Raw genomic sequence first — 18717 nt, 5'->3', positions numbered from 1 at the left:
GTCTAACATTTTTGCCTATGTTAACTTCAGAACATGCAAGACAAATAACATCTTGTGTCTTTGCCATTTTACTACTTTGTAAATTAAATACAAAATATAAAGAGTAATTTGAACAGCATCATATATATATATATACACATACACACACACATATACATACATACACACACACAAACACGCACACACATATATACTTAAAATATACCATTGCAATAATAATTTTTACTATGGCTTGTCTTGAGCAACACAGACCGCCCAGGTATTTAACCACTCCCCATATGTTATAGGTATAAGCATTTGTAGAACATTGACTATACCTGACAAGCAGCTCGGAGAAAATTAGCTAACCTTGGTGTGTCAATCTTTGTTATATATGTACCATCAGACATATCTCTGCTGTTTTTAGTACCTGAAAAAAAGATATTAGGTTACACAGCATATGGTAATATAATCTAACGATATACTATGAATGTTTTCCTCAGTTTCTGCAAATGCATTTTTTTAATCAGACCTGTGATTTCATTGGTATAGGGAACTCCCAAGAGGAAAGTCCTTCATCAATGCAGATCAGAAGTCCCACCTTTAAGATAACTGAATTGCTCAGGATCCTAAATAAAGCCCAGATATCTAAGGTGTGGGACTTGAAGAAAAGTCTTCATGACTTTGATGCTAGTTATCTATTTGCCTCTACATATAGTCACCCTATGCTAATTCTTGCAAAAATGCCTTTAATTATATGCATATCATCATCATCATCATCATCATCATCCCCCCACCAAGGTCCTCTTCTATTGTCCCATATAAATAAGATAAACCTGTGATAGGCATGGCTGATTATTCATCTGACATCTGATGATATTTTCTAGCTAAATTCAAAGAACCTCATGACTAGTTCACTGGGAAAACTTGTTTGGCGACAGAAACTTGTTAAACCATATGCTAAGGTACAGAGGAGTTGTACTGTACATCAGTAAATGGAGTATGAACACATATATCAAATTTCTGATCTTTAAAGTACTGAGTACTATAATAATTATTGTTATATAAATGGCATTTACATAGCATTTACTAAGTCTATTATCTTATTTGATCATCATGTAAAACTTGTGTGAGTTAATGCAGGTATGATTTACCCAATGGTACAATAAAGGAATTAAGGCAAAGAAAAGTGAAGTGGCCCGTTTGCTATCATACAGCTACTAAATGGAAAAATCAAGAATACCAGATCTCTTGGTTCCAAATCAGATGTTACTTTGTAAGAATGAAAATTTAATTTCTGTAAATTTAAATTTATTTTAAATCTTCTAAGGAAGCTTATTATTTAAAAGATGGCTAGTGTGATTCCTTTTATAAAATAGTCACTACTAATTTATCTAGTTTATAAATTCACTTGTTTGTATATTAGTTTTCAGAAAGTAAGGCTCATTTTTATAAAGAAGGATAATAATAATTCCTTCCTTCAGAAGGATATGTTGAAGAAGTAACAATGACTAAGCAATTTCAATTATAACTGCATAAGAATCAGTATTTCATGTAATGCCAGGAACTCTACAAGCCTTTAGTAGCTATCGATTCATCTTATTTTAAAATAAGGCTGAAAATGAAGTAATTGACGCAAAGGAATATAGATGTACCGAGTGCATAACTAGGCTATGTTCCAAAAGCTCATTTTTAAGTTGACTTGTGGAAGCCAACATAACAGAGTATGAAAGGTACTGAGCTATTTTAGTCCTATTTCCTTGACACATTAGCCATATGACCTTGGACAGGTCACAGCTTCCCAAAGATTCAAAATCTCTATCTACTCAGTGGATATAATACCAAGTCTGATACTTTATGTGAATATGTAATGATAAAATGAGATAACATATGGCCAAATTCTTTTAAAAGTCACATAAATTTAAGAGACATCTACAGTCATACAAACAAGAAATTAGTGATTTTTCATACTCTCCCCACTTCCTTGCCTTCTATATTAATATACTCTCCAAAATTTGCATTTTATTGAATTTCATTCTAGATGCATTAGAGGAGGTATCTACTAAGCCTGGAATAACTGCTCTCCCTCATTACTTCTTGAATCCCAATCCAGTTTTTAAATTCCAAGGTAAATGCTACCTTTCTCCATGAAGCAGGTTCTGATTCTCCTGATGGATAGCCACTACCTCCCCCATCAGACCTCACATTTGCGCTCTGTTTTACAACTACTGCACTTATCTTTTAATGTTATATATTTCTATCATGCAATTACATATCTTACACCCATTCCAAGTCTTTTAAGCTCTGTAAGGGCAAGAATCGTATCTGAGTTAAACACTGCATCTTCTCCAGTAGCTAGTGGGTGCTCTAAACTTCAGGAATCTGTAATTCTAACAGAGAGCATTCTCTTTCTATCAATGCACATCAAGGCCCTATGCTGCTTGTCAGCTGGTCTTTTGAAACTATCATAACCAAAAAAAAAAATTGTTATCCTGCAGCCAATTTGGAGATGAGTCTCTGCAGATTAAGCTAAGCCAATTCTCAAACAAAAGACATAATCTGTCATAGAACCCATGCTTGGATCCTCTTCAGCTCTACATATTTGGCAATGCTTAACAATATAGTAGAAGCTTAACAAATATTTGTGGCAGGGAAGGAGAGAACTTAAACTACATTTTCTCACAGAAACAATGTTATAATTTCCAGATAAGCTCAAAAAAATCTATGTAATATATTTTTTCTCAATAATATTTTATTTTTCCAATTACATGTAAAGATAGTTTTCAACATACATTTTTTAAAGATTTTTGAGCTCCAAATTTTTTCTCCCTTACCCCACCTCCGCCCTCCCCAAGACAGCAAGCCATCTGATATAGGTTATACATGTTATGTTACTTATATTTACATAAATTCTTCAAGGATCTGTGATTTTATCAATCTGGGTCCTCCCAAAATCTGCTATAATCAAGCAGCTATTCAAAAGTTGCTATCACTAAAAAATATCTGATCTTACAATCAACCTGATGATTGTCTCTAAACTTAACTAGAACAGTCCGCAGCAAGCATACGGTCCACTATCATGTTCATGCCTGAAGCCTTTGCAGACTGTTAGCAGCTGCCAAGAATTTTTTTCTCACTTGCTTTCAGAGTCAATTACCTATATACATAAATAGGCATAAGAGAAAGATCTGAGTGAAAGACTCAATTCATATCGTATCTAAAATAGTATTAAACAGTAGCTCTGATCCCAGAGTACTACTGAGTCCTCTTAGCCTTAAATTCATCACAAAGAGGTTGAATGGGGACATTTCCTGTGAAATTCTTAAAGGAGGTTCTGGGGTGACTATAAACATATATGTGCACATAACATATTCCTCATGAAAGGCCTACCCTCTTCTTTTATTAAAAAGGTTGGCAAGGGATAACAGTTATTTACTGGCTTGAACCCAGTACATAAAGTACTTCCTACATAAACCCTGAACACGTAGATCCCAAAATGCCTCAGTGGGCATATACCAATTTTTAAAAATGATTCTCCAGATAAAAAGTAAATGTCGTGGCTCTTCATTCACTTTAAGTACATTATATGTGTCCCTTTCACCATGAAGGATCATGTCTCATTGACAGGGCCATAGTCATAAGAAGAACTAAATAGTTGAAAAGACTGTTTATTACAAATGCATAGAAATACATCCTTAGACTATATTTTGAATGACTATGTGTACATTACTTAACTATAGCTCTGATATTTTATATAATTAAGATTTCAAAGTTAAAATGAGTAAACTAAAACAAACATGATTTATTCCTTTAAAACAATAGGAAATATTTTCCATACCAGATAACTATCTGAAAGATATATATTAGAAAAGGTACATTAAAAAATATGAATTAACTCAAAGCTTTTACATAATTAAAAAATTGCTTACCTCCTGATACAATGGTACTTTCACCAGGATGCTGGGTCCATACTTCATGGGTTTCTATTTCATCAGTTTGAATATCTCTTTCAACATTATCTTCATTATATTGAACATATGCCTTAAATACAAAGATATGCTGCAGTTATTATTTTAATGCTTATGGCAACTTCTTATAACTGACATGATTGTTCCTCCATATAAGGCCTTCTTCACTTCAGCTAAGAGCCTTTGTGATTGTTGACCCAAAAGACATACATGGCCTAGTTTCCAATGTTCTGGCGATGATGAATCCTCCTAACTTAACTAGGTTGGTCATCAAATAAGAAACACACAGACCATTATTAGAAGCTTTACAACAAAGTAGAAAACTCTAAAGTTCTGCTGTATTGTGACTTGGAGGATACTCACATTGCACAATCTCAAGGCCCTTCACTATCCTGGGTGTCCTTCTAATCAGGACAATCAATTTTTTTCTAATTCTGGCTAATCAATTTTATCCCTAAAATATGGCCACAGAGCAGGATACAATACTCCATCTGTAGCTGGCCAGGACAGAGTAAAATGGCACTATTGTATCCATGATCCAGGACAACCTTTATTTTTAATGTAGTGTAACACTGTCTTGACTACGATAACATTTGTTTGTGATCTATTAAAATGCCTGGATATTTTTCAAAAACACTGCTTTTTAAAGCATACCTGATCCATTCTGTATTTGTAAAGCTGATTTTTAGAACCCAACTATAAAACTTTATATTTGTCTCTATCAAATTTCATCCAGACTAGGGCAGACAAAAGAATCAGGGTCTCCAGGGTTACTTCCATAACAAAATAAGACATCCAATGAAGACTTTAGAGGAAGGGGTTGATTTCTGCAAAGCTGATATATAGAGCTTCCTATAGTGCTTAAGAAGCTAATTGTTTTGTTGGGTTTTTTTAAAGTAGTGCAGCTATAGATGTAGATATACACAACCTCTCACATTGGGGAATATGTAATATAACTAGGCAAAGTACCTACTAATCATGATGAGGGAGAAAAGTCCAAATAAATCCATCTACCTTCTATACCTGAAAATTTTGCTTTACTCAATTATCAATTATATTACTCAAGACTGTTTTATAGCTTTAAAATAAAAATTATATTCTCAAGACTATCTAGAACTTATTGCATCACTTCTTTAGTAACTATTTTGCATAAAGCAAAATACGCAAATTTATTTTATTCTACAAAATATGTCCCTTAACAAAACTATCATTTTGGTATCAAAAAACAAGATTCAGTTTAGAAGGCTGAATACTTTCTCAAGATCAAATACTGGGATAATCATTGTTGATATGTTGCAATTCATATATTTGTTTCAATTCCCAGGAAATGTGAATGGTTTTGTTTTTGTACTATTATTGGTGGCTTGCACAGAGTAGATACCTGGTATTAAATTACCATTAAATAATAGTCACTCTTTGACCAAAATCCTACCCTGATGCTTTGTGATAGCATGAAGGTAAGAGTGGTTTCTCATATACTACAGCAACAAAGCAGGAAAACTAACAAGCAAGGAAGGCCCCACTGTGGTGCTTGGAATGGACTTGCATAAAGCATCTCTCACCCAAAGATACAACTGATGCAAGTGTTCATAATCAGAAAGTCAAATACAGTAGTTCACTAAGAACCACCTAGTAACATCTGTGTGGGGAACAGTACACAGTGGGGGAAGTACCCACGTGGATGAAATAATAGCTCTTTTAAAGTTTAAAGACATATTAGAGATGATGGATGACATAAGAAAAAGGGAAGCCATAATTTTTGCTTTCAAAAAGTATGTAATCTGAGGAAATGGAAAATGCATATGAGATAACTGAGAATTAGGAGAATAATTAGAAAGAAATTTGTGGTAAACCACAGAATGTTAGAGAAATACTGCCTCAGAAGGAGTGATAAGGGAATTGTCAGGGCAGGCTTCCATGAAAGGTGCAGGGTGGAATGAACGTGTCATATGGTGTAGTGAAGAAGGTGCGCTGCCTCAAACTAAGGATAAGTGCCAGTAGTGGGAAATATGATTAGATAGGTAGAGGGATCCCAGATTTTGGATGCCCTTGAATTATACTGTGAATACACAGTTATTAAGTATAAAACATTTTGAGATCCTTATGATAGGATGTGCACTATGAATGATATACACATAGTGTAACAAGGCAAAAAAGAGCAATGGGTTGAAAGTAAGACTCAGTTTTTAATCCAAGCCCTACCACTTGTATATTCTCAGCTCTCTAGATCTCAGTTTCTTTATCTGTAAAATGGGGGAGTTAAGAGTAGAAAACCTCTAAACCTCTAAGTTGATTCTATGAAATAAAATTTTAATTATTATTATTCTGAGTACTGTTATTATTCTAGCTTACCTGAAAGCCCAGAAGAGTATATTGAAGTCCAATAGCTGTGTTTTACCTTAAATGGACTCCAGAAGAAGAAAAAAATAGCACAACAAAGGAGGCAACAGAACTTCCTTAATCTCACTTAATAATAAAATGCTAAGAAAGGATAATTAATGACTGAGAAAACTCTCACTCAGTATTTCTAAACAATAGAACCATTCTAGGGAAGAATCAGAAAAAAGTCTTCCATGGAAATGGGCACCCAAAGATCTTAGAGAGGTGAAGAAGGAAGTGAACGCTAGATATGAGAGAAAGCCTATATAAATTCAAAAAAGGGAGACATCAAAAACCAATTTGAGATAACAGGAAATAAGCTAAATATGGCTGGAATGCAGAATGAATGAAATTAATCTTAAAAGCTCAAAGAAGGATAGCGAAATCAAGGCTGAGTTTATGTTTAATACTAGAGGTAGTAGGGAATAACTGAATTCTTGGGTAGAAGTGATATGGTGAGACCTGAGTTTTAGGAAGATTACACTGGCAGCCAGATGGACAATAAACTGAAGAAGGGAGAGACCAAAAAGTGGAAAACCAATTAGGAGGCTACTATACTAGTCCAGATAAGAAATGAAGAAGAAATGAAATAAGGTATTAAACACAATGTGAACAAAGAGAAAGGGTTAGATATGTAAAATGTCATGTCAAGATTCAAAAACAGATAACTAATGTATAGGAATTTTAAAAACATTAAGGTATACCACATGAGATAATAATAACAGTAAAATACATCATGCTTAAAGGTTTACAAAGAACTTTCTTCACAACAACCTTTAAAAGTAAAAGCACAAGCATTATTATCCCCATTTTATGGGTGAAGAACCTTAGGTTCTGAGAGTTTCAGTTTGATGATAGGTCTAAAGTCCCCAGTGGTTTATATGAGAATGATACCCAGTTTTCTCTAGAAAGATCTGTAACACTGTTGCCTCTTAAGTCTAATGGTTCATTGAAAAGCATTTGATTTCTAAACAAGAAGTGTTTGTGGAAAATATGTCAGTAGCTTTTCTATTCAATCTATTATGGAACTATCATTCATAAAGTTATTTAAACTCTTCTTGAACCTGTTTACTGACGTTAAGATTTGCATGTGTGATATTTTTTAAAAAAAAGAATTCTTTTTAATTTTCTCAACTCTACAAATCTTCAAGCTTTGAAAAAAACATCCTCTTTTCCTTCTTTCTGATGTTATAATGAGGTAAATTTATTTTTAATTCACCTTTTATTTTAATTTTGTCTATTAATTTCAGGAGTCATGAACTTTTAAGAAAACATTCATAAAAGTACATGTTGTGATAGCAAAGAATTGGTAACATTACTATTTCCAAAATTCCAGTTTTATTCCACTGATTAAGGAATGGCTAAATAGATTGTGGCATAGAAAAGTAGCAAATATTATTAAAAGTAAGAAATGATAAGGAATTAAGAAAAAGATGAAAAACATGAAATTATACAAGGTAAAAAAAAACAGTATATAATGACTACAATAATATTTCCTCTTCATCTCACCTCACATATTCTTCAGGAAGCAGCTCAAGCACTACATATTTATTTCATGTGTGTGTGTGTGTGTGTGTGTGTGTGTGTCTACCTATTTTTGTAGGTACATGATATCTCAAGAGCAAGGATTCTTTCTTTTATTTTGTTTTTGTTTTTGTTTTTGAATCCCTAGCACAATGCCTGACATGGTGTTTAATTAATTAAGCTAGTCTGGTTGCTTATTTGAGAACACTAAAAGGAAAAAAAAATTTAAAGAAACTAAAAACTATTATACCCATCCCATAAAACAAACTTTCTTCTTTGAGCTAAAAAAAAAAAAAAGAAGAATGTTGCAAATATTATTATGCATGATTAATGTAGTGATAATCTTTGAAAATCTCTTTCTTTGTTACAATGGGCGGGGGGTGGAATGGAGAGGATTCATCCAGAAATTACTGTAAAATTCAGAAATAAAGTTCAGGAATAAAGCTTATTTTTGAAAAATTATGCACTCACCTGCTTGGTATTTCTTTTACCAAAGTTTCTTATGTACATATCATATTCATTTACTGGTGGCAGATCCAAGAGAGAAAAACTAAATGAAAAATCCAAGTCAATCAGTCGAAGTAACTTTGCGCTGCGTGTCCTTTAAGATGAATAGACGACAGAATACAAAATTAAGAAGCATACTATAAGCATTTATGACTCTTTAATATTTTACCTTATTATTTCTACATCTCAACTATTTACCAGACATAGAACTCTACCCTAACATCTCGAATGAAGCTCTTCATTATTTTATTCATTTCTTATCACCTTCCGTTGCTATTCCAAATCTTTTATCATACTTCTCACTCCCATCCTGAGTCTCTTACTCTTAGGAGATAAGGTAACTCTACTGAGGAGATGAGATCATCTAAAGAAAAATTTCTCAGTTTCTTCCACCTTCATCTAAAAAATTCTGTGGACCTTCTCGTTACTTCCTCCTTTCTTCCTCAGAAGAATTGTTTCTTCTTCCCAAGGCTAAACTTTCCATGCATTTCTTCATCACATCTTTTGAAACCTTGGGACATTGATTCCACCAAAAATCCATCTTCTTTTTGTATCTTCACTCTCCTCATTTGCTCTTCACCCTTTGCCTAGACATATAATGAGATCTTCTCTATCTTAAAAAAAAAAAAAAAAAGTGGGGGAGAGGCTTTCCTTGATTCTTATGCCCTTATAGGTTACTGCCTCATTTTTCAATCTTCCTTTCACTAATAAACTTTCTAAGAGTCATTCATGTTGCTCCCTCAGCATCCAGTGATTCCTTAACCCCTTTTGGCCTGATATCTGATCAATCCTTCTAATGGACCTGCTTTCCAAATTACAATGACTTCTAATCAGCAAATACAAGGCCTTTATTATCAGTAGGCCACAGTCTCCTTGATCTCTCAGCAATGTTTGACACTGTTAACTACCTCCTCCTTCAAACTCTAGACTCTCTTAGCTCTCTTTTATATTACCCAAGTTATACCACTTCATAGGTAGAATTTTATCACACAAGGCATCTTAAATATCATATCATACAGCCTTTCCTGGTTTAGTTGAGTAAACTGAAGCCCAAAGATGTTAAAAAAAAAAAAAAAAAAAAAAAAACCTTACCAAAATTTATACTGCTGTTAGTGACATGGATGGAATTGAAAGAACCCAGTTCTTTCATTCTACCTCATGCAGCCTCTGATTACTTTGCATAAATGCAGACATTTTCCAAGGTTTAATGCTTAAGTCTTTCTTTCTCATACTCCCTTCCATTCTATGATTTCAACCTCTATAATGGTGACTCCCAAATGTATCCCCAACCTCTCCCTAAATGGTCATGTCCCTATTTCCAACTGCCTGGTACACAGTTATACTTATGTATACTTCCAAGTACTTAGTACAGTAGGTGTTTAATAAATGTTTTCTGACTAAAATCAAAATCATTTTGCTGCTACTTCCTCGAACCCCCCCCCCAAAAAAAACCAGTTTCTCCTCCTGATTTCCTGATTTCCATTATTTTACTGTACTGAACATTTTCCCAGTTACCCAAGCTCATAACCTGTGAATCATCTTTGGGTCCTTAACCTCTTCTTTCCTTCATTTATTAATTGTTCCTTGGAAATGTTTCTTCCTTTCCATTCCCATGGCTATCATGCTAATATAGGTCCTTACTTAATCTGGGACTACTTCAATAGTCTCTTAGCTAGCCTGCCTGCTTCCAGCCTTTCCCCTTCAATCCATGCTGCATTCCTCTCCTTATGAGAACCCAGGAAACCACAAAGATGACCTATCAGTGGACAGATGGTTTCGATATCTACTAGATAATGCTTTGAGACCTCCTGAGAAATACTAAACTACTGGGTATGGACTTGGAGGACAAAGTTTCATTAATGCATCACAATATTAATTTTATTTTTGCATTTAACTTGGCATTAAAGTAGGTGAATAATTCCACTATAGAAATATATATATATATAATATATCTTATAAGTAGCCTCTATTGCATTTTCTATTTTCTATAAAATGAAATTTAAAAATAAATATTTAATAAGCATTATTAACAATAAAAGGAATAATATGAAGAAAACTCAGAATTTCACAATGCTTGCCACCTACATATAATCCCAAATGTATTTCTCCTTCATAAAGAAAATACTTTCTTTATGAGTTTCCCAATTCTTCTAAGAGGAAGGTATATATGCCCATTCCAATTTGTTCTCACTTCATAAGGCCTATATTAGTTGCTTACATATATGTGTGTATATGTATATTGTGTGTTTACATGTGTGTGTGTGTGTGTGTGTGTGTGTTTCTGACTTTGAATCATCATGGGCAAGAGTCAGGAAAGTCAACTGAATCAGACTGCATCCTTGTTGAGAATCCTTTCAACACCATAAATGTCTTTCCTACTCTGACTAAATAAAAGTCCCTATGCTAATATTAGATGGATGGACAAATGTCTCATTTAATTTCCATCTCACATCTCATGTACCATCCTGAGTCAGAGCTGGCCACAGCCACAATACTTAAAATCAACACTAAATTTCTAACTCAAATGCTACAGATATTTAAGGGTTTATTTTCTAATTACTTACATGATCAAGTTTAATGGAATACCTTGGTTAAAAAAAGTTCATTTTGTAAGACTCACTATCATAATGGGAGCTATACTATTATTATATCCTCACATTTGTCAAATCATATTTTCTTATAAAGACTAAGAATATTTTAAGGGATGGTATTATGAAGAGACTCAGATGATGAGAAAAAACACTCATCTTAGAGCCTACTTGGCTCATGGAATTGAAATCTGTTCTAAAGACACTATTAAAATCATGACATGATCCACAATCTCATTTGAACCCCTCATAAGAACCAGGTAATTTTAAGTTTATTCATGTTTTGCTGAATATTCACCTTCGAAAGGAACCCTCCTTCAAGAGATTCTTCGAAAAAGACTATACTCTAATTTGACATGTCATTATTTACATTTAGAAAAAAAATAATTATGGAACAGCAACAGCATGATTTTATATAAAATGTAAACTACATAGGTTATTAGTACTAAGTGGTAAGTATTTTAAAATATAACAAAATTTTGATAAAAATCAATAATGGCATAAATTTGTTGAGGCCATTCACCGTTGTTTAAGGGCATGATTCCGACAACTTTGTCGCTGTGAAGCTGCAGCAAAGTCCATAAATATTCCACAGAGAGAGCCTCTAGAAGGGGATTCTTTTGCTTCTGTATGAAAAAGTAAATTGTTTTAGTGAAGATTTTTATTAAAAATGAAAATGAGTTTGGCATAGAATAGATTATTAACACCTCTAATCATTATACTTAATAATAGGGCATTAGTTTAAAATTAACAAAAAGAAATCTTAATAAAAGATCGTTTGCCATAAACAATTACAACTTTTACAGTTTTAATCTTTAACTTGAGATATTTACTTAATAATTATTTGTTTAGAGCTATTTTAATACCTCTGCAAGAAAAAAAAAGGGAAATATAAATCACAGTCCCTACTGGAGTTTACAGTCAAAATGAGGAATCAAATCACACAGAATTTAAATAACTAGGGAATATAAAAAAGCACAGTATGAAAAATACTATTTATGTTGAAATGTTTGTTTTGTTTTTTTTACAACTCTCACAATGCTTCAATAAATGATGAAAGTCTAGGCATCCTGAAATTTGAACATGTTTAATACATGTTCATATCAAATAATTTGTGAAAGGCTACTTTCATACTGAATTGTTTTAAAATACACTGTTTCATAGTATATAATTAGTTTTGAAAGCAGAGGGGAAAATATAATTCTTCTGGAAGAGCTTCTGAGGTTTTAAATATGTAATTCAAACTACAAATAATATATGGTAACAAACTTAAATGTAGTAAATCAATACTGCAAAATAAAAACTTATAGTATACAATTAATTGCTATGAAACTATGGGACTGAGAGGAAAATACACAACAGTTCTCAGCAATTTAGAAGTACGGTATGGGAGTTTTACAAAGAAGCCAATGGAATTTGATTTGATAATATAATTCTTCTGGAAGAGCTTCTGAGGTTTTAAATATGTAATTCAAACTACAAATAATATATGGTAACAAACTTAAATGTAGTAAATCAATACTGCAAAATAAAAACTTATAGTATACAATTAATTGCTATGAAACTATGGGACTGAGAGGAAAATACACAACAGTTCTCAGCAATTTAGAAGTACGGTATGGGAGTTTTACAAAGAAGCCAATGGAATTTGATTTGATAATGACATGGTACTTTCTGGAGACCATGAAATTTGGATGGTTTTAGACAACAAATTGTACTTTGAATAAATTATTAGGGCCAAAAGAAATAAACATTAGACAACAGAATCTCCAATAAAAACATCTTTTCTTTAAAAGAAATCCATTAACAGCATTCCAAAATTAAGAAATTCACAAATTTCTTTTATATCATATCCCAATTTAACCAACTCTGTGGACTCCTACTCATACCTATTTTATTCTTGCAGGATACTATCTTGCCATACAATATTGTGTTATTACTCAATTCTTATGGAACTAGGATCTAATTATGTATGAGCAACACTTCAGCAGACTCCACAAAAGATACTAACAGCCATCAGGTAAGTCATGGAAAGCAGTCTATGTGCTGATCACTGTTTGGTGTCAGTTGCTAGACAATTATGTATAAATGAGATAATATATGTGAAATCCCTTGTAAAACTTAAAATATTACATAAATGTTAGTTGTTATCATTATTACTATTAATACACAAATTATGTATTAATGTCATGGTTAATACTTGGCTTAAGGAAATTGAAATCTGTTCTAAAGAAAACTGCTAAGTAAATCATGTTTTATACATACAGTTGACTCATAACTAACAAAGACAAAGCCAGAATCCAAAGCCTCAGCTATTAAGGGACTGGACATCTGTAACCTTAATTTCATTATTTATCTTCTTTAAGCAAAGATATGCTAACAAAATATATGGGCAGAACCAACTAGAAATGAGGGGAAAGAAGTCAGTAAGTCCAAGTGATAGATAAAAAACAAACAATTTTCAAAAAACATTTTCAGTCAAGTTAAAATTTTAACACAGTTTATAGTCTGTGAATAACTGAGACAAGCTTATAAAACTTAAAAGAGATTGCTGCTCTGTAAACTACTATATATTGCTACTTTTATACTTCCTACAGGATAGAAACAATACAGAAGGTGGAATTCAAACAGATAATTATATTGACAGAATTCCTGGTATGCTAGCATCCTTTAACTTTCTACAATATTATCCTACAACTTGCTTGGGATAGTATTCTAAATTTTGAATAGTATGGGCTATAATTTTTCTTAATAAAATCAATGGGGAAAATAAAATTCATTTAGAAATCTATTTATAAGAAACTTTGTTGAAATGTATCTAACTCCATAAACTAGGCAATTCCTAACTATGTTAAAGAACCTTGATCTCCTGCTTCCCTACAACATTTCTGAATTCCCTGTACTATTATGACCAGATTAGTTCTTTGGTTACCTCAATAGAGTCAATAATGAAACCGGGTAAGAGGGAATCAAAGTGAGTACCACAGTCAAATAAGACTAGCAAAATAAAAATTTGATATCAATTGTAAGTAAAATACCACACTAATTTCTTATACAAAAAAGGACAAAATGGTCTAGTGTAATTACCCTGCAATTCTTGGCTTCTGACTCCCAAGTGTTCTCCATTGACTTGGCTGGACTCGGGGATAGTCTCATTCTGAATAATCAATTTATTGAGAACTTAGTAAGTACTCAATTATGCTAGACAATATCATCATGTATCCATAAAAATGTATCATCATGAATCCATAATAATGTATTATCATGAATCCATAAAAATCATTTTCACCAATAAGAAATTGATTTTAAAATGTGAATTGAATGATTATATTATTACCCAAACAGTTTTTTAAAAATCATTTGCATTTACTTGTATACCTGTTCTTGGTTCTTTTTCAAATTCTGACTGAAATTGCTTTTGAATTTGTTTTGAAGGTAATGTGCCAATTCTTTCATTTTCTGCATGAATGGCTCTTTGGATTTCTTGTATCTCCATTTTCCTAGCTAGAGGAATTTCTTCATCCCTTTCCTTTCTCTGATCTTCGGTATAACCACCATCACCATTGTCATCATCATCATCATCATCATCATCGTCATCATCATCATCTTTTCCATTACCATCACCATCACAATTATCAAAATCATCTTCATAGTCCTTCAAAAAAAAAAAGATTTTCTGATTTTAAGGTTAAGTTTTAAGGTTAGTTAACCCTAATTAAAGTTCAAACAATTTCAGAGATTGTTTTTAAAATTTAGGAATATTTCTATTCAAATGACAGAATCATTAAGGAGAAACTTTATTATGTTGGGGATCTTGAAATTAAATAAAATTTGTCAAAAACAAATGACATTGTTTTAAATAAAACAAAATAATACTGTGGGGTAGCTTTTAATAAGATTTTCCCACAGGACTTTAGTTTTTAATTGATTTAGAAGTCTAAATTTAGAGCTAAAAACTATAAAAAAAGAAAATTTTTATTTCAGTTTTGCACCATATTTTCATAAACTTCCTATGTTTTGTTATATTTTGAATTATGCTAGGAACATTATATAATATATATTGAAAATATCCCAGTGTAATAGAAATTAATTATCAAATATTGCCAGATTCTTAAGTATCATAAAAGGAACAACTGAAAATGAAAGAAATTTTATTCTTTTGATTATTTCCTACTGTTAGATTTTGTTAAAAATATGGTAAGGTATATCCAAATAGTTCAAAAATAGGATATTAGTGGTAGTAATAAGAAATGTAATATAAATAATAAAATTATTGCTAAGAATCAAAGATTCGGGCTAAGAAAAAAGTCAAGTACTTCAAAATCATCTTCATAATTTGCAGTATAGTCATCAGCACCATCATTTTCTAAATCAATGTCTTCCTTTTCAATATCCTAGAAAAGTAAAAACAAAACATAGAATAAACCAAAGTGGATAAAAACTATTCACCTCATTTGAATATATTGAATGGGTTGAATTAATTTTGTTATTTATTTATTTTGATTAATGAATATTTTTGAATAATTTTATAAATTAAAATCCAAGTAAGAAGGTATCAAACATTTATGAATTAATAGTATTGTTGTATCAACATAAACAGGAAAATTACAGTATTTTTTTTTTGCTGAGGCAATTGGGGTTAAGTGACTTCCCCAGGGTCACACAGCTAGGAAGTGTTACTTGTCTGAGTTCACATTTGAACTCAGGTCCTCCTGACTTCAGGGCTGGTGCTCTATCCACTGCGCCACCTGCCTGCCCCCTACAGTATTTTTTAAAATGTGCTTCCACTTACACATTTTTTTCCCCTATCATCTTAACAAATGTTAATATTCCTCCATAGTTTTTTGGTAGTTTCCAGATTCCTCTCCCTATCTTTTCATGCATATTCTCCTCACAAGAAAATATTCCATTTTATACTATTGATTGGTACTCTGAATGAACAAAAGGTTGGTAAACTGACAAATTTCAACGCTCATCCCCATCTGAATTTTTACAGATTATGAAGTTATTTGTATCTGAATTAAGAGGTTCTATGGATCAAAGAGTTTAATCTTGTCTTGCTCTTAATGTAACTGGTTAACAGGAATAAATAAAGCATTATTCTTTTATGTTCTTTTTTCCTCAATTTTGCTGAAATATAAATTCTTTTATGTAGACTTTCTTTGTTAGGATCAAGAATAAACCAGTAAAATCAAATTATGTTTGTCCTTCATTTTAGAAAAGGAGCAATGACAATTCATGGGTGATGTACTGACTTGTACATATACTGGATTTAAATAAGGCAGACTTGTGCAAAGTCATCAGCCCCACTCTCTCTTCCAGAGTTGATGAAGATTGATGATTAGCCATGGACCAGGACACAAGCAGACCTCCACATCTTCAACGGCTGACCAAGCATTCCACGGTGTCTGCTTCGGCCACCTTTGTGGCCATTGGAACAAATTGTTCTCATCGGCCCATTCCACCAAGGGAAAGCTTCAAGTTTACAGTAGATATCCTCTAATTCACCAACAGATGTGGGGCCTATATGTTTCCCATCTGCCTGGCTGGGCCCCCAGAATGATTTTATATGGAACCAAGCTTATTTGACAGAACAGAGAAGCTAAGAGCCAAAAGAAACTTATTGCAGAGCTCACCTTGCCATAATGTGTTAAGTTCCACAATTTTGGAAGAATATTATAAGCTGGAGTGCACTGAGGATAACTAACAGGCCTCAAACCTGTTGGTAAGTTAGGGGATGTCGAACCAAAGCATGTGAAGATGTCTCCTAATGGAATGATAGGATGAGAACACTTTTTCCCCAAAGGCCAAAAAGATGGCTGCAGTAGGTGCTGTGGAACCCTAGTGATGCCATTTTGGTCCTCTTCAAGAACAAAGTGCATTAAACACACCAATCAGTCCTGACACTGGACTTAGTGACCCTGGAGGAGTGAGGTTGATGACTTTGCACAACTCTGCATTACTTAAATCTAATTAACTTTTGAGTCAAAATGTCATCCTCATGATGTCACTGGTGTTTTTTGAGAATGAAAGCCAAATAACAGCAACAAGCAGGTAACATGAAAATAAATTTTTCTGAGTCTCAGTTTCCTCGTCAGAGTAGATAATACTAGTAACACCTCTCTCCCAGAGACACTGTAAGAGTCAAGGAAGACTCTGTATGAAAGCACTTGGCAAACATTAAATAACTATAGAAATTATTGTCATTATTATCATTATTATTTAAAAGTATATTTTCTTTTTTACCTCAGTGTCCTCACTTGATTGCCTTCGAGCAGATTTCCATACTGACATTCCTTCATCACCAGGTTGCTAAAAGATACATAAACAAAAATTGCAAGTTAAAAAAAATAAAAAGTAGACTTTTATGTTACCTATAATATAGGATCTTAAAAATACAACTACCAGGGAAAGATAATGCAGAATGTTGCGAGGGGATGTGGGAAAACTGGGACACTGATACATTGTTGGTGGAATTGTGAATACATCCAACCATTCTGGAGAGTAATTTGGAAGTATGCTCAAAAAGTTATCAAACTGTGCATATCCTTTGATCCAGCAGTGTTACTACTGGGCTTATATCCCAAAGAGATTGTAAAGAAGGGAAAGGGACCTGTATGTGCAAGAATGTTTGTGGCAGCCCTCTTTGTAGTGGCCAGAAACTGATGCTGAGTGAAATGAGCAGGACTAGGAGATCATTATATACTTAACAACAGTACTATATGATGATCAGTTCTGATGGACATGGCCCTCTTCAACAATGAGATGAACCAAATCAGTTCTAATAGAGCAGTAATGAACTAAACCAGCTAAACCCAGTGAAAGAATTCTGGGAAATGACTATGAACCACATAGAATTCCCAATCCCTCTATTTACATCTACCTGAACTTTTGATTTCCTTCACAGGCTAATTGTACAATATTTCAAAGTCCGATTCTTTTTGTACAGCAAAATAACTATATGAACATGTATACATATATTGTATTTAACATATTTCAACATATTTAACATGTATTGGTCAACCTGCCATCTGAGGGAAGGGGTGGGGGAGAAGGAGGGGAAAAATTGGAACAAAAGGTCTTGCATTTGTCAATACTGAAAAATTACCCATGCATTATCTTGTAAATAAAAAGCTATAATAAAAAAATATACAACTAGGAGACATCTCATTTTTTGAAAAGAAAGTCTCTAGGCAAGCCACTATCTAAAACTATTTCCATACTGTTTGAATAATAAGATCCTAAATTATATAGGATGAAAAGAATTCTCTGGAGCAGACTTGAAATGTACTATAGGTGAGTTCTGCCCTCATGTTCAGAAAATCATACTGATTCATTTTGACAAAGATAGGTCATGTTAAAGTTTTAGTTGTGCTGATATTCAAGAAACATTAATTAGAGTCCTGAACATGTGATGACTATGAAAGACTCAAGTACTTACAAGGTATGTATGAATTAATCACACCTATAAATTTTCACATCACAAAAGCACTATAAATTTTGCCTATTGGCCTTGTTAACCTGACATCCTGAAAGAATTAATGGACAAGCAATTTATTGCTGAGAAATGCTGTTCTCTTACATCCTATTTATATGTTAGCAGACAAACAAAATGTTTGCTTATTTTGCTTAAATTTTCTTTAAATATTTCTTTGCCATCAGCTGAAAATGTCCGTACTAAAAGAAATATGACAGTATGACAAAAAGGCATGAAATAGGGAGTCAAACTGTCTAAATTAAAAATGAAAATTTTTCCAGAGAAGTAGAGTATT

General features: G+C 32.8%; 1 protein-coding gene across 3 annotated transcripts in view; it reads right to left on the bottom strand.

Annotated features, from left to right (window-relative positions):
• WDR60 (WD repeat domain 60) overlaps nucleotides 1-18717 on the bottom strand; it is an 83738-nt gene that overhangs the window by 39316 nt on the left and 25705 nt on the right. For 2 of the 3 annotated variants that reach the window (XM_031939583.1, XM_023505017.2), the window contains exons 8-14: nucleotides 17192-17257; nucleotides 15262-15339; nucleotides 14324-14600; nucleotides 11469-11571; nucleotides 8322-8451; nucleotides 3909-4020; nucleotides 318-409 (exon numbers count right to left, since the gene is read on the bottom strand). In XM_031939583.1, the coding sequence (XP_031795443.1) occupies nucleotides 318-409; nucleotides 3909-4020; nucleotides 8322-8451; nucleotides 11469-11571; nucleotides 14324-14600; nucleotides 15262-15339; nucleotides 17192-17257 (858 nt within the window). Of the gene's footprint in view, nucleotides 1-317; nucleotides 410-3908; nucleotides 4021-8321; nucleotides 8452-11468; nucleotides 11572-14032; nucleotides 14103-14323; nucleotides 14601-15261; nucleotides 15340-17191; nucleotides 17258-18717 lie in introns of those variants that run through there. The other variant, XM_031939584.1, reaches the window with a different exon arrangement.

Source organism: Sarcophilus harrisii, chromosome 5 (genome assembly GCF_902635505.1).
Source record: "Sarcophilus harrisii chromosome 5, mSarHar1.11, whole genome shotgun sequence".
Taxonomy (NCBI): domain Eukaryota; kingdom Metazoa; phylum Chordata; class Mammalia; order Dasyuromorphia; family Dasyuridae; genus Sarcophilus; species Sarcophilus harrisii.
This window is presented reverse-complemented; position numbering and strand designations above follow the sequence as displayed.